The 15539-nt window shown below is 39.7% G+C and overlaps 1 protein-coding gene across 2 annotated transcripts in view; it reads left to right on the forward strand.

Annotated features, from left to right (window-relative positions):
- Positions 1-3392: 3392 nt before the first annotated feature.
- col5a1 (procollagen, type V, alpha 1) overlaps positions 3393-15539 on the forward strand; it is a 79400-nt gene continuing 67253 nt past the window's right edge. The window contains exon 1 of one of the 2 annotated variants that reach the window (XM_079660450.1): positions 3393-3842. In XM_079660450.1, the coding sequence (XP_079516576.1) occupies positions 3743-3842 (100 nt within the window). In that variant the 5' untranslated portion in view covers positions 3393-3742. The remainder of the gene's footprint in view (positions 3843-15539) is intronic. The other variant, XM_079660449.1, reaches the window with a different exon arrangement.

Genomic DNA, 15539 nt, shown 5'->3' on the forward strand with positions numbered 1-15539 from the left:
CAGCAGGCGGTGCTTTCACTGAGTTGATCTTTTATCCTGGAACCAAACCGCCGTTCAGCATAAGTTACCATTGAGATCTACGTAAGAAGTGAACCAGCGTCGTAGGACCGGAGACCCAGAGTTGTTTATCCTGAAGTTACCTCGCTAAGCGAAAATCCGGCTTCGTAGTACAGACCTCTGGATAAGAGATCAACTCAGTGAAAGCACCGCCTGCTGACCAGACCTCTGGCTTTTTCTTTTTCATATCTTGGTGAATGTAAATGTGAAAAATAGTAGAAATATAATTGAAATATTGGCTCTAAACTGAAAAAGTATTTCACCAAATCTCAATTCCCATGTCTTTTTCCAACTGTGTCCTATATTTTGTCTTACAGGGATGTATTTTGAGAGAGTATTCTGAATGTCCTCCGATGGGCACAACCACCAATGGTCCAGCCCCAGATAAAACACCATGTTTTTGGTTAGAACAGAGTTTTAAGGGAGTGTGTGCACAGGAGCAGTTAAAGAGCCTTCACATTAGTGTGGTGTAGGTACAAAGCCACCCTAAACACAGGGCTCTGCCCATAATTTGTACCATATATCTGACCACGTAACCATTATATGTCTAAGTGGTCAGTTTAGAAAAGCTGGTGTATTCTGGATGTAAATATCCTCTCCTTTTCAAGTGATGCAGTTTATTTAAAAATCTGTTGCCTTCAGAACCAAAGAAAAGTATATGGAAATAAGGGTCATTTAAGGTAAAAAGGCTGTGAAGGCAGTAGGCAAGGCTATGTTTCAACATGATTAATAACCCTATATCCAGTGTATGGTTCCAACATGTTCACTGATGCCATCTGACAGGAGATTAAAGGTGTGTAGCCCATTTTTCATTTCTCTAAATGCATTTGTCAGTCAGTACATCATGATTTTCGTGTTACAAAAGAGCATGTGAGTGCAGACAAAAATCAGTCATGATGCAGTTGTGCTTCTTTAATTTTATATTCTCCAAAAGCTTTAAGACAATTTTCCAAACTAAACGACCCACTATATAACCATTTGTATATGAATTACTCATGACATGTTTCCGTGAACTCTCAAAAGAAAACAGTTATTGCCTGGATCCTTTTACAATGAATGGAAAAAACTGAAAAGTTCATGATAAAATACAGTTATTAGGGACTGCGTTTGAATAGCAAAACAATGAAAACAACTAGGTCTACTTACACATTTTCACATACATCTCGCATGTAATCCAAGTCTCATTTAAAAATGAATATGCTCACTACTTCTCAAACACATGTCCATTAACAAAAACTATTTAAAATCATTTGGCAGTTTCTGTGTAGTAAGAAAAAGCATGTTTCGGAAGTGAGTAAACTGGATTGACGTTTGATAAACAAATGTTCATTTCATGGGTGAGGTATTTCTTTAATGGCGCTCGCCTGGACAATATTTCATCATTTTATATTGTAGTCTGTACTATCACTCAGTGTCCAGTCTAACATACTGTAACAAGTCACTTGCGTGTGTAAAGATGGTTTTCACCTCGTAATGTGACACAGTGTCAGATGTCGCAACAATATTGTGCTGTTTGTTTATCGTGTCAACTTTTACTGGGCACTTAACGGAGGTCTGCCCCCCACTTCAGCAGCCATATGACAGTTGAGACAACGTCAGCAAGAGCTGGTGTCTGAATCTCACCGTGGCACCAAAAAGTTATTTACAAATTATTATTCATCAATGAGGGTGAATTTAATACTTGCAATATTTTTTTCCAGTGATTAGATTGCATTTAAGCTGCCTTTTCTCAGTTCTGTATTTTCTCACTTTATTCAAACGTTACAGTGATATCTGACGTACATCACAGCCTCAATGAAAAGTTTGCTTTGACTGGTTGATTCAAATTTTGCATTTAAATGAATTTATAGATTACTAGAGATAAGTTATAGTTCTTCAAGCTCAACTGGATCTGAACTGATTGTTGAGTTGTTCTTGAATATACATTTTGTATGAAGCATTTCACAGTTTAGCAAGTCCATTCAAGCACTCCACAATAAAAAGAATAATGTCTGGTTTTGATAAAAAAAACATCTGATTAATAACTGCTGTTTTTCTGTTGTTCTTCGTGTCCAAAATTGGGCCTGTCCATGATAAAAGCTGGACCATCTTGCCAGAGAGTCACTTATCACTTATGAATCCATCGTGTCCAAAATAGCACTCAAACTTTCATTGTTTGAGTGAAGCTTACTCATCCCCCAGCTTGTGTACCTGTAAAAGAACCACCAAATAATAATTGATATGCTGTGAACCTTGGGCCTTTCACTTAGTTACCCATCATCATGGTACTTTTCATATGTATTTCTATTTTTAGATTTATATATACACAATCTAATTATAAATCAGGTGGTAGATGGTCTCAAATCGGAAGGCTGGTGGTTTGATCGCCATCGTCTACAGTCAAAATGTTGATGTGTCCTTGGTAGTTTTTACCCTAAAATGCTCCGATGGCAAGGCCAATGTGTGTGTGTTTCCTGAGCGGGTGTCAGCTTGTATGGCAGCCGTATGAATGTGTGTGAATGATTGAATTCTGATTAGCATGTGTAAAAGCACTTTGAGGGGTGGCAAATACTGGAAAAGTGCTTTATAAATGCATTAGAAAATGTATACTGTAGTGCTTTTAAATAAATAAATGCAATTACATTTACAATTTAAGTTAATGATAATAATAAGTTGCTAGTTATTGAATAAGAACAGAACAAGTTGGACGTTTGGAAATAGTGGCCTCACATTGTTCAGAATCAGAATCGGTTTTATTCCCAAGTAGGCCTATCCCACAAACGAAGAATGTATATGGCGCATACAAAGACATAGAAAGAAGAATACGTACTGTAGGAAAAAATGTAGGCCTATATATAAAAACTATTATAAAAGCTCTTAAAATATTGATGTTAAGACTATTGTAACAAGTCAATATTTACACAAAAATATAAGTATGTGTTAAAGAACAACCTGGCTGGCTACATGTAATAAATACATAATTTAAATAGCCTACATGTCAGCTAGATAACCTAAATAGGCTACTGTTCCACAGGCTGGGTCAGTGCTTTTAGTGGAGCCCACCTGTTGATCCACAACCCTACTCTTAAAACCAGTTTGAATAATCACTACTATATTGAATCGCCCTCCTTTCTCCATGACTTCTCCCAGTCGCAGTTTGCTTTTCCCGCCCTGCCTCTCTATGGAAGAAGTGGACTCCATGCAGAAGAGCTCAGAGCGCTAAGACTTGTAGGCGTGAAACTTTCCCCCAACTTCTCCTCCTCCCCCGGCCAGGAACAGGGCTGGCTCTAATGTATGGACCGCTCTGATTTGCCCGAGCCTGCTGTCCACCGAGTGACTGACAGCCCGGGGGGAGAGCTTTTCTGTGCGCCGTAGCCCCGTTGGACTTGAAGGGGCTCTACGTGACGGCTGAGGAGTGGGCAACACTTCTGAACGGAGCGCAGCAGTGCAGCACATTTCAGACACGCAGAGAGGAGAGGAGCCGTGCGGAGAGACGGGTGCCCATCCGTTAACTAGCTGGAGGAACGCACACTAACAATCCCTTATGGCTGCTTGAGAAATAACCAAACAATCCCCCTCCCCCTTTTTTCTCTTTCTCTGGGACTTTTGGCTTTTTAGTATTGTCCTGACCAGAAGTTGTTGCAAGTCGAGTTAGTTTCTCCAAGTTGAAAAGTGAATCCACTTGCCGTGGACGTCTCTGGCGGTCATGGATACCCATATAAGATGGAAAGTTAAACGGACGATAAGGGACGCCCAAATCACTTTAGCGGTGATTCTGCTTTTTGTCACATCGCAAGCAAGTTCAGGTAAGATGCAGCTGTGAGATGTGTGGGTTCATTTTGAAGCTGCGCTGAAAAAAAGTTTTTCTCTCTGGGTAAAGTGGATCCACCCCTCCTCCTAAACTCATCTTTGTGCCATATTACTGCCTTTATGTATACAGCTTGGTTTTTTAAACTAAGGGACTTGTCAAAGTATCATAGGACTGTGTGTTTTTGAGACAAGGGGTTTTCTTTTGAGAATAACTCAGGGAGGTTTGCCACTTATTGGGTCTGAGGAGCTGGTTTGCAAGGAAGTTGTACAATGCCACTGGAAAAACTTGCAAACGTTTTTAAATATAGATATAACCCTGAATAATCTTGTTTTGAAAAGGTTTGCATGCATTTGATGGTGATATAATAAACTGTACAGTATGTCCCGGGGTCACAAATAACATCTGTTTTTCAGATGTTACTTAAAGCATTTTTCTGTCTTGCATTTTCCAAACTTATTATGAACTTCTAATTATAACTTCTAACTTATTGTAAGTCGCTCTGGATAAAAGCGTCAGCTAAATGCAATGTAATGTAATGACTTTTCTGTGTTGCAGTTAGAGAAAGTGTGAATAGAGTTTTTCCAAAGCTTTTTTCCTTTTTCTTTTTTTTTACTGACGAGGGATGAGCATAATTTTAAAGGGAGGTGCTGCAGCTCATCTGAAGTGGTAGGGTGGAGCCGCCTTAAAGACTAACATCAAACACACATTCTATAGCTTGAGGCGCTGTGTTTAGGCTTAAACCCCAATATATTTATTAATTACATTCTACAAATACTCCACATAACTAGAGTGTCGAAAATAGGAGTGTTAACGTTTGGCAACTCAGTTAAATACCAGTTAAACCCAGCCTGTAGGCTCCAAAGGCTTGAAAGAAGAAGTTATTTTTTATCATTAGACCCTTCACTGTGGCAGTGTGTTGTCCCATGGGGGTCCAGAGGTCAGGCAGTGCTGTGGTGGTGGGGCTGGGGTCCGGCCTACATGTATTATTAGCTGCTTAAGACTGCCTGGCATGGTTGGTGGTCTGCTGTCTGCCGTAAGGCTCGGACACTGCGGGACTTTAAGGTGAACAGGTGCTTTCTGCTGTCTGCTTCAGGGACAGTAAGAAAGTCTCCAAGATTGTGCCAAAGTTACCAATGGGATGTCACACCGAGTCAGCTGCTTGATTCAAAGCTATGTACAATTAGAAATGAGCTTAATGGAAAACAGATGAATTTGAAGTGGTTTTAAGTTCATATAGGGTATAGACAAATAAAGACTTTACTGCAGCCTGTTGATTTTTTTAAGTTGCCTATAAACACTGGTGGTTAAGTGAACACATCTTAGGTCACTCTATGGAGTTTTTGATGACAGAGGGGGAGTTGGACTTGAGTCTTTGGGACCAGAAGCAGTGGGACTGAATCCATTTTGGTGCTGGAAACTGGATTTAATCAGCGCTTTAGCTCCAATAGAGAGGAACCAGAGTCTTGTAAGGGACCCTCAAGGGGTCTGGTACAATTCCTGAAACTTGACACTTGACACATGCCGAATGATGACTAAAGCAACATGCCAAATACATGCACGTTTTGTGTCAACTAATCACCAATTCTAAAGTTGAAGATTTTCACTTTTCTTAAAGTTTTCAAACATTTCAAATGAGTTGAGCTTTCAGTATAGTATTGGATTAAACTCAGTCTTTGCTTTTATATTCACTTTATGTCAAAATATAGTAAAATATAACATCTATACACACCTTTCCCAACAACGTGTGGTGCAAACGGTAATCGTTGACGATTAGCCAGTTGTCAGCAGTAAAAGTTAATCTTGACCCTAACCACATGACCTCTTAGCCTCAGGGAGGACTCGGTATACATTCATCTGAAAGCTTGCAGAGGCCTGCCCACACACCAGCACGGCCCAACTCTACACAGTGTACTCCAATTAAAATGCAGGTTTAAAATAATTGATATGGGTTGAACTACTAAAAATAAATTAAATATTCATTGTTTATTTTGTAATCATTACATATTCTTTAATCATCTACTTGATCAATACTAAATTGATAGACTTTTTAAAAATAGTTGGCATATTTCCATATGGGACTTTGACATTCATCTGAGATTAAATCAAAAGTGATTTTTTTTTTTTCAGGTTTTTCAAACTCTTTCATTTCAACATTTGAGGATTGTTGAAATCCAATGACTCGTTCCACAAGGTATTAAGTTAATCTTGGACTGTTAAAACAAATCCCTTATTAAATCATTCATATAAAAAAGAAAGAAAGAAAAAAAGAAAGAAATGTGGTTATATGGATTAAAAGTGTAAAACAAAACCCAATTTTAAAATGTAACATTTCGAGTTTTAGCTCACAAAACTGCATTCATTTTGGGGGTTCACCACCTGGAGGCAGCAGACCAAGCTGCAAACAATCCTTGTACTTCCCTTTTTACACATCTATCACACACATAGCTGTAATAAGAGTTGCCTTTATGTCTCCATGGCGAATGTAAGTGTAATATTCCTTTTTCTTTAGATTTGTCTTGGTTTCCAGTAACTCCTTAAAATACACTAGCCTTTATCTTGGGTTCCACAGTGCACATTAGCTTACTTTTTGCTATCTTCTTTGTTCTGATATGTGTTGAGCACTGAAATCAGCTGCTTGCTGCTGCTGCTGCAAACACGGTTGATAGAATAGTGAGTTAGTTTTCTGCAATAAAGGTGTAGTAGGCTGTTAGCAAAGAGATGCTAAATGCTCAGAAGAGCTTAGCCAATCTCCACAGTTGGTTGATACTTTTTCAGTTGGTCTGTCACACCCCCTTTCACATTATTCATTTCCTTTTTTAATATAATTTTATTGAGTGTATTACTAGTTCAAAGCTCTACTGGTACCCTGAAAAAGAAAAAGTGTACTAAATGTAGCTTAGCATGTTAGCTTGTTAGCAATACAATCATGGACAAGCATTATGGTTACTGAAAAACCAAACCGTAAAGATAACATTTTAAAATATGCCTCTGCGGTTGCATTATATTCTCAAAGACTAAGAAATGAGTTTATTGCAAACTACAAACGTGTTCAAAGTGAACAGCAACCTGAGGTTAAAGGGGATTGGTGCACTGCATGCACAATCAAACACTAAGAGACTGAGCAAAGGCCTAATCCATGCATTAATAAGCAGACCTTACTTTAAAAGTGGTACTAACAGAAGGCTTACAGTATAAGACATGGAGGTTAAGAATGAGAAGAGGGGTCAGAGTTCAGAGGTCAGGACTTTAGGATTGCCACTGCTGTTAAGTTTACAGTTTCATTGCCTGAAGAAAGGAATTCTTGCTATTGAAGCTCCACTGCTGCTTGTTGCAATAAATTGTCCTCTGACTTTTGGAGGTCAGAAAGGAAGATTAGAAGTGTGTGTGTAGTATTATATATTTTTGGCCAGTGGTTGATGCCCTTAAGAATAGAATATCTGCACAAGTTACACTGAGCCATTGGCCCCTTGGCTCCCTTTGTGATGGGACCACAGCCATTTTCCAACTCAACCTTTTACATTTGATCTAATTTAAACATCTGTAGATTTGTGTGACACTATTGCAGTGACGAAATCTGTCCACAGACAGACACAGAGACTTAAAAAGTGACTGGAAATAATCCAAAGTGTGCATCCCTAATTCAAATGTAATAGACAAGCTTGCCCCCTAGTGATTGACCTCAGTTGCTTTGTAGTTTTATGATCAGCATATAAATGCTGTGGAACAAATCTTCCTTCTTCAAACGGTTTCCTTTGTTTCTGCAAAGTTTCTTTTTCAACTTAGTTTCCATAATCAATTAACTCTTTTTACAAGTCTTATACAATCAGTTTTGACTGTTTTTACCGTGGTTTGTTATAATTAATTAAGCAAAAGCTTTTTGTCTGTTGCAAACATTCACACCAGACCATAACTTACTTGAGCTGCCGAGTACTTTTAGTCATCAGAAATACTGAAATAACATTCTTTGCATACCTTGTGCAAGTGAAACCAAGGATGGATTTTGTCCAAAGCTTCTGATGCTAATAGACGACAGTGTTGAAAGGAGCAGTGGAAATAAACAATCAGAGAATTGGCATGACTCAAGAATAATGTTAAATATCAAGAGATGGTATTTGTTGTATACTTATGTAGACTATACTTTAAAGGATTAAATAGAATAAGGCCTTTCTGTTTCACTAAACGCCTTCACATCTGGATTCGATAAGTTCCATTGTGCTGTCTGCTAAGCCCTCCAAAAACCCAGAAAAAATTTCTTCCAGATGTTTTCTTCCCATTCTTGGTGGAACAGGGGACCATGAAAAGATTATACTGTTGCATTTTTCAAAAGAAAATACACCATTCTGAGCTGGTTCTTACCGAAAATTCCTAATCAAATAACATCTGCAGCCTTACTGTATAGCTGAGTTTGTAAAAATAATAGCAGTGTGCCTTCCCTTTCGGCCAGGTTTGAACATACACATCCAGGGTCATTAAAAGGTTCACTTCTTTTTGTTTAAGGCAGCCAACTTTATGGCAGGGTTAAAGGTTGAATACAGCTGGTCCGCAGCTGTTTTTCATTACAGTCTCTTTATATGGACGGCTATTCTTAAAGGATTTATATGGATAAGTAAAAATGTCCATTTTGTCACTATTCAAAGTTCTTTCTGGGGCCAATTAGAGAGGCCCATAGAAGTGAGTGAATCCATGCAAAATTGAACAAATTGCTTAACTTCCGGTATTATTTGTTTGGACATTTTGAGAGGACGCTCAATTTTCGATTTTCGATTTGTATGACTGCATGGAAGGACATCAAAAAGTTGTGGTTTTATTCTACCACAATCCAGCTTAAAGGTGAGAGGCAGACATGGCACGAGGTTTAAAAAACTGTCATCATCTCAGTAATCATCCCTCAGGCAGAATTGTAATTGTCATTTATCTGCAGGGTTTCTCTCAGTTGTTTCTTACTCACCCTAAAGTGGCAATCCTGAGGTCATGTCCTACTCAATCAGATAGGTAGCGGTGAGAAAAAGTGGCTTCTTGTCTGTGCCTATTGCCATGGCGCTGAGGAAGGAATCTGAGTTAGCTGGACTGTGGAGAAGAGCAGTGACCCTGCAACTGCATGTGCCACTTACCCTGGTAAATGCAGGCTTTGTGGAAAGGACTGTAAATCAGCTCTAATGCCTGATAACAACACGGGAGATAAAACAAAATATGCGGGGAAAGCTTTTGACCCTGTGTCTGAGTTAAGGAGATCCTTTGTGCAGGACAAATAGGGTATTATTTGCCATATCCTGGACAGTATAACGTCTATTCCTTTCCAGACTCATTAAGGGTCAAATAATTGTTTTGTACTGCTGAATAGACCTCTGTACTCATGACACAGCTTGCTTGATTTTAGGCCAGATACTTTTCTCTTTAGGTGTTGCCTGCCCAAAGCTATTATCTACTAAAACACAGCAAAGATGGGTCGTTTATTCTTTATTCCCTGACAGGAAAAAGGAAACAAAATGAAGGCAGCGCTGTTTGATATGTCCCCACGATCACAGCAATGATGTAAAAGTTGGATGTGCAACCTCATGATGCAACTCCCACCCCTGTATTTGATTTTCACAGTATGCTTTGTTGCAGCATGTAGTGCATGGCAGGGTACAAAAGTTAGTCTGGTCCCTGCTCATAAGCCCAGTATTCACTTCAGCTGGGAAACAGTACTTTTCTCTGTAATGGGGTATTATAATCATGGAGCATGGAAAGCAATGTATGACTCATCCTTTCCAACCTCATCCCCCCTTCCCCAGCCGAGCTTAGCCACAGCCTGTGCAGTAGGAATACTGAGGGTAAGCATTTCTTTCCTACTAGGGGAAATACAATCGTTTCTGGTCACTCCTGAAACTTCACCGTCTTTTGGCGACTTCTATCCATACTTTATTAGGTGATGAAACGAGTAGGAGTTGGAAAGGCAACGTTAAATCAAGGCTTTTCAGCTTATTCAGCAGCATTCAGTAATTAAGCGTTGGGCTTCATTATTTTTGGTTTTGTTTTAAAAAGGGACCAAGCTACAGTTTGACTGCATGCAGTAGTTTGTGCTGAAGCAGGACACATGTTAGACTAATGAAGAGAGCAGAGATAAGTGTTTGAGCAACACTGTCGTCTATAGGAATTACATTCATGTGCAACCCAAAAGGGCATTTAAAGAAAACCTTTATCAAAATGATGAGGAAAAAACATTACTCAAAAGGACCAGTGAATAGTTATTAGCAGAACAAATGAAATATCATATTCCATTGATCAATCAATAACTTTTATTTTGTGTATAACCACAAAGAATGAATACGTTTTTTTGTACACTTAGAATGAACTTTTCACCTTATTCATACAGTGGTAGGTTCTTCTACACACATGAACAAAAACATTACTTTTACTGTTTGTAGTATTATTTAAAAGTGATTTTTTTATTGCTAATAACACATTTAAATCCACCAGGGATACTGATTGACAGTAGATTCCTCATGTGATTCAGCCTACTGTCAGTCAGGCTGCTATTGGCTCAGTACCTTGTGTTCCCCTACAGCGTGAAAGCTGCACTGTGTTTAAAATGCCGGCAGGAGAGGAGCTGACAGTTGTTTTGGGCGTCATGGCAACGCTGGAAGATCATTTGGCACTACATGATATGGCAAGCCTTCCTTTCCCCAGGTTGCAATTACTGTGTGTGTTATCACTTTCACAAAAACAGTGATTGATAACCTAAATGCTCCCCTTTCATTTTCCATTTTCGTGTTGTGTCACTCTTTCCACACCTAAGCGCTGAAATAAATTTAGCCCATCCTTTCTCTATAATAGTATTTCCTTTTAGTCATTGTTTGCATGATTACATCAGGACATGGCTGCGTTTGATATATTACCTACATTTACTTCCTTTGTTCTGTATTCAGTGATGCCATGTATGCAAATGGGGTTCGTTGATGCTTTTATTTCTTATAAATCATAATAATGTTGTATTTTGATCAACATGTTTCCTGTATAATGGCGTCCATAATATATCAATACTTTAGACTTGGTTAAAAACATTTCACTAATTATGATGAAACACTTTCTTTGTGAGAAAACATTTCATATTTGGATTGACTCCCATCATTAGATAAGATGCACAGCAACGCAGTGAAGTGTTGGAAAAAGTTCAACTTAATAGTCCTAACTTGCGTGTCACTGCTTGGTCGTCTGTGACAAAATAAAATCTTCATTACTGCTCAAAATGTAATATTTATTAGATTCAGTTTCATTGTTTTGTGTCAGTGTGTTTGGTGCAAGAATAATGGATCTGTGTGAGGAAATGGCTTTGTAATGTCAGTGCTGCAGGGCCCTCTTTTATCATACAGTTCTCAGCAGTCAGCCATCAAAAGCATATCAGCTGGGAGAGACAGAATGAGGGGAGAGATACAATAGGCAAAAGGAAATAAAGTTGCTAATGGAGGATATCAAATTAAACGGAATGTGCAAAACGAGATAAAAGAGTGGAATTAGATAGAAGGACAGAGATAAAGGCCATCACACATGGGCCGTTTCTTGCTGTAAAACGATCATTCGGAGGTGCACTGTGGAATCTTGACTCAGTTTTTCCATCTTAGTCTGCGGTGGACTGCAGACAGTGATTTATCCTTGCTGCTCTGAGCTGCAGCGTGGAGACAGTGAAGTAAACCATATGGTATTCCCCCTGTTAAAGCAATAAGAGTCTGGCTGGAGCTCTGAGCCTCAGAGTCCACAAGAGGAGCTCTGCTCAGAAAAACTCTGTTCTCTGGATCCTCTTCCAGGTGTGTGTGTGTGCTGCTTATTTAGTGTGTGTCACTACGTCTATGGGTATAAGGCTGAAGAATACCCTGGACTATATCTGCAGACTCTGGGTGGAATTCTCTGTCTGTTTTTGTCAGACTTGTTTTTCTAAATTCATCTGCTCCGTCATTCCTGCTATTTAACAATTAGTGGCCAAGGGTTCAGCTCATCTCATTAAGTCGAAATGAGCTGATTTTTACTGGTGTTACACCCTCCCGAAATGAAGGCATTAGGTGTAAATAAAAATGGTATAACATTAAAAGCGCTGTATGTGCCAGTTTACGAGGCACTTCTCTGACAATATATTAGTGGCTAAGAAACCATAATCCACTCTGTCTGTCTGTCTCAATTAAATAAACAGAAATATCTCACTCTTCTCACTTCCTTCCTTTGCCTCTTCCTCCCTGCTGCTGCTTCTCTCGCAGCTCTCGGCCCGGTCACTGGGTCAGTGTCCTGAGAAGTTCGGATTAAAGCTGTCCGATAACATGAAACGTAAATGAAACAGCTGGAATGTGAGGTCGTTTACAGACTAAATCTTGCTCGTGTCGCTGTTAACACTGTCCTCAGATGCCTTTTGAGAGGTGTCTCACACTTCCACATGGCTGGCTTTTGTTTTTCACCTTGATTTAATAGAAAGCAGCTGAAAACAGGATGAATCATAATGCTGAAAATGTTGAATTAAAGTGAGCGGACATCGTTTTTGCTAAACAGCACCTACTGTGGCCACAAGTGGAAGGAAAGCAGATGTAGAAAGTAAAGTCAATGAACAGTTGATTACTGTGAGTTACACTGCAGTATCTAAAATGTGCTTACATTAGACACCACAAACTACTGATCATACCAGAGCAAAACCCCTGTTAATTGAATTGAGTGTTTTGTTGGTCATAAATGACATTTTTCTAAGAGAAAGAAAGTGTCAAAGTTACATAATCTCACTTTACAGCCTATTGCCAAGGAGCCCGATTGCATATGAAAGGGATCATTTTTCTTTAAAGACTTTTTTTTTTAAATTATCGTACATTTTCTTTTCGCATAAATCTATATTTTTCTTATTTCTTTCAAGTGGGATTACATTTTTTGTCAAACCACTGCCCTGTTTACTGAAATATATTGGAACGAGCCAGTTGAATTAGCATTTTTTCTCTGTTGGATGTAGTGTGAGTACACTGTGTTTTACTCCTTGGTGCAGCTTGAACCTCACTTTGATCCCCCTGTAGAGTTTATGTGTCGAGCAGCAGTGGTTCATTAAGCTAAAGTGCGGAGGTGTGTGTGATTGCTCACCATCTCGCTCCCTGACACCCCATTCACTTTGTGCTGGCTTCAGTTTACTCATGTGTTGCGTGTGTGCGGCAGTCCGTGTGTGTGTTCTCTCACAGGAAGTCCATGCACTGCAGTGTATGTAATGCGTTCAATCTAGCAAGCATTAGCAGTATTCTTAAACCTGAAAAAAAAGTGTTTTAAAGGTTTCACGCTGTTTTATTAGCAGAGGAGGATACTTCCGCTAACTTATTAAAAGTTAGTACACTTTTATGAGATAAAAAAAGGTTAGAAGAATTATTATTTCACACTGCAAATGCTATATATTTAATGAGTGTTCATATTATGAAGTCCTTGTGTTGATATCCAGGTGACTGTGTTAAAGTAAGCTGCTCTTTCTGCATTTTATTGCATAAGAATTCCACTTTTTAATTGTAAAACAATGACTTCCTTAGTAACGTAGTCTTGCTTCAAGTAATTAGAGTCAGGGTCTTAATTGTAACCTGCTGTAATCACAGTGAGGCTCCAGCTTCAAAACAGTTGGCTTCAGTTAAAGTTTTATAAGAGAATCAGGTGAAATAAAATAAAAAACACTCCTGTCTGTGATGCGCTCTAGGAGGGGGAAGTCTCTGATTGGGCATTCTTCTTTTCAGCTGTGCCGGTCTCCAACGAGAGGCAGGGTCCTCTTTACGGCTGCTAATTACTGCTTGTCCTCAGCAACAGGTCAAGCATGTGCCTGGAGAGTCAGGCCTCACTTCGGAAAGGGCTGCAGGAGGATAGGGGGCAGGGAGAGAGGGAAGAATGTTAATCCCCCCCCCCCATGAAAAAGTCCTAATTCACAGGTCCGGCACCCCTCCTCCTGTCAAATGAAATGGTGCCGTCTGCATGTGTTGTTGCCGAACTTGTTGCGCATTTTTGGAAAATCAGGGTTGATGTATGGGCTTGGGGAAGGGGATCCACCACAGTCTTGGCTCTGAGCTGGGGGCTGGATTAAGAAGCTACTTTGTAGAGTAGAAAAGGTAGAAAGAAAGTGTAGTGAGGTAGTAGAAACGGCACCATGCCCTTTCTTTCTCTTAACGTCGCTTGTCATGTAGTAAGACTCACCACACAATTCACAATCATCCAAACTTAAGCGTTACATTTTTATGAATTCATTATCCTTCACTATGCTGCTATCACCCAGCCCATGTCTGACCAACAAACCCACAAAAAGCTGAAGACAAAGTTAACGACTCCTTTATGCACTTTGCATCAAAGTAATGGCGCCTTGCTTACTAATTTGTATGCTTACAAGTTGCCAGTGTGACCACGGCTTTTGAAAACCTCTCTTTGGGGTTAGAAGTGGGTATTTTACACTCATAAGTTTACCTTTCAGAAAAGTTTTGAAACATTGAAGATGAATGCGTCTTTATAGGAAACAAGTTTGAGTGTTTGTGGAGCTTCAGCAAGAACATTTTGAAAGTGTAGATGCTTGAAACATATGTGATTCCTTTGAGTTATTAGCCACAGTTACATTTAAGGAATAGATAAGCTCTCCTTTTTTGAAATACTCCTTTATGATGTGTGATATATTTTGTATATGCAGCAGAGGCCCTGTGGCTTAGTCAGACAAGTAACCCTAACCCTAACCCACAGACATGCATTATTTACACATGCAACACTTTTTATCACCACTAAGGCCTAAAGGATGCACTTTATTTTGCAGTATTGCTTTTTTCCTCATTGCATGAAAGTGTTTAAAGCATCAGAAGAGGGACCGCCAAGAGCGAATGTACACAAGACCGTGTCATATAAACACTTTCTGTGTACCTGAGGGGCTGTGGTCACAGGGAAAAGTATTTTTAGCATCTAGCGGCAGAGGTGTTGGTCTCTTGAGGGATCTTTCGCTAAGTGGGTAAACATCTCAGCTTAACAAGGTGGGACTGAGACCCATACCTGCGGCTTAGGATGTGGTCGGGAAAACTTCCTCTGGCAGGTCGACTACCGGTGACAGAAGTCCATGAATGAAGGTGTGTAAGGATACGGGAAATAGAGCTCATGATGTTTTAGTTTAATCTTACCTTCATTTCTCACTGAGAAAATGTCCCTTTGCATCAGGTGAGGCATCGTTTTATTGGATAGGACATTTGCTGTTCTCAGATGGGTTTTCTATAGGTCTATTATGGTCCAGTTGGGTTCTGGACCGAGCTATATTATGCTATCCTTTCACCTTCCTCCTCTCTTCCTGTAAGCTGCTAATAGGCCCTCTCCACCTGGCTCACCTCCAGGTGACCCAGAAGAGGCCCTGTGGTTTCTTTTAGATCCATCAGGGACGTGGAAACTCGAATAAACAGATGAATTGAACAGATCCCACATAAGGGAAAAGGAAATTGGAAAATGGAAATGAGAAAGTGGAAATGTTAACGATAAAACAGGCTGATTGATGGAGGTAAAGGGGTGGAACGAGGGGCATCCCGATGACAATTGTTTCCTTCCCAAAAGCTGCTGATCCTCATGGGATTAGTTTGTGTCAGTGTGGATTAGCAAAAGCAACACTCCTCAGCAGGGGTCGTGACACGGTTAGCATCGAATGGATGCTCCTTAGACTCCCCCTGTTTCCACCTCTCCCCGTGGTGCTGAGCTGGCTCTTATT

The sequence above is a fragment of the Notothenia rossii genome (genome assembly GCF_949606895.1).
Source record: "Notothenia rossii genome assembly, chromosome: 11".
In the NCBI taxonomy this organism is placed as follows: domain Eukaryota; kingdom Metazoa; phylum Chordata; class Actinopteri; order Perciformes; family Nototheniidae; genus Notothenia; species Notothenia rossii.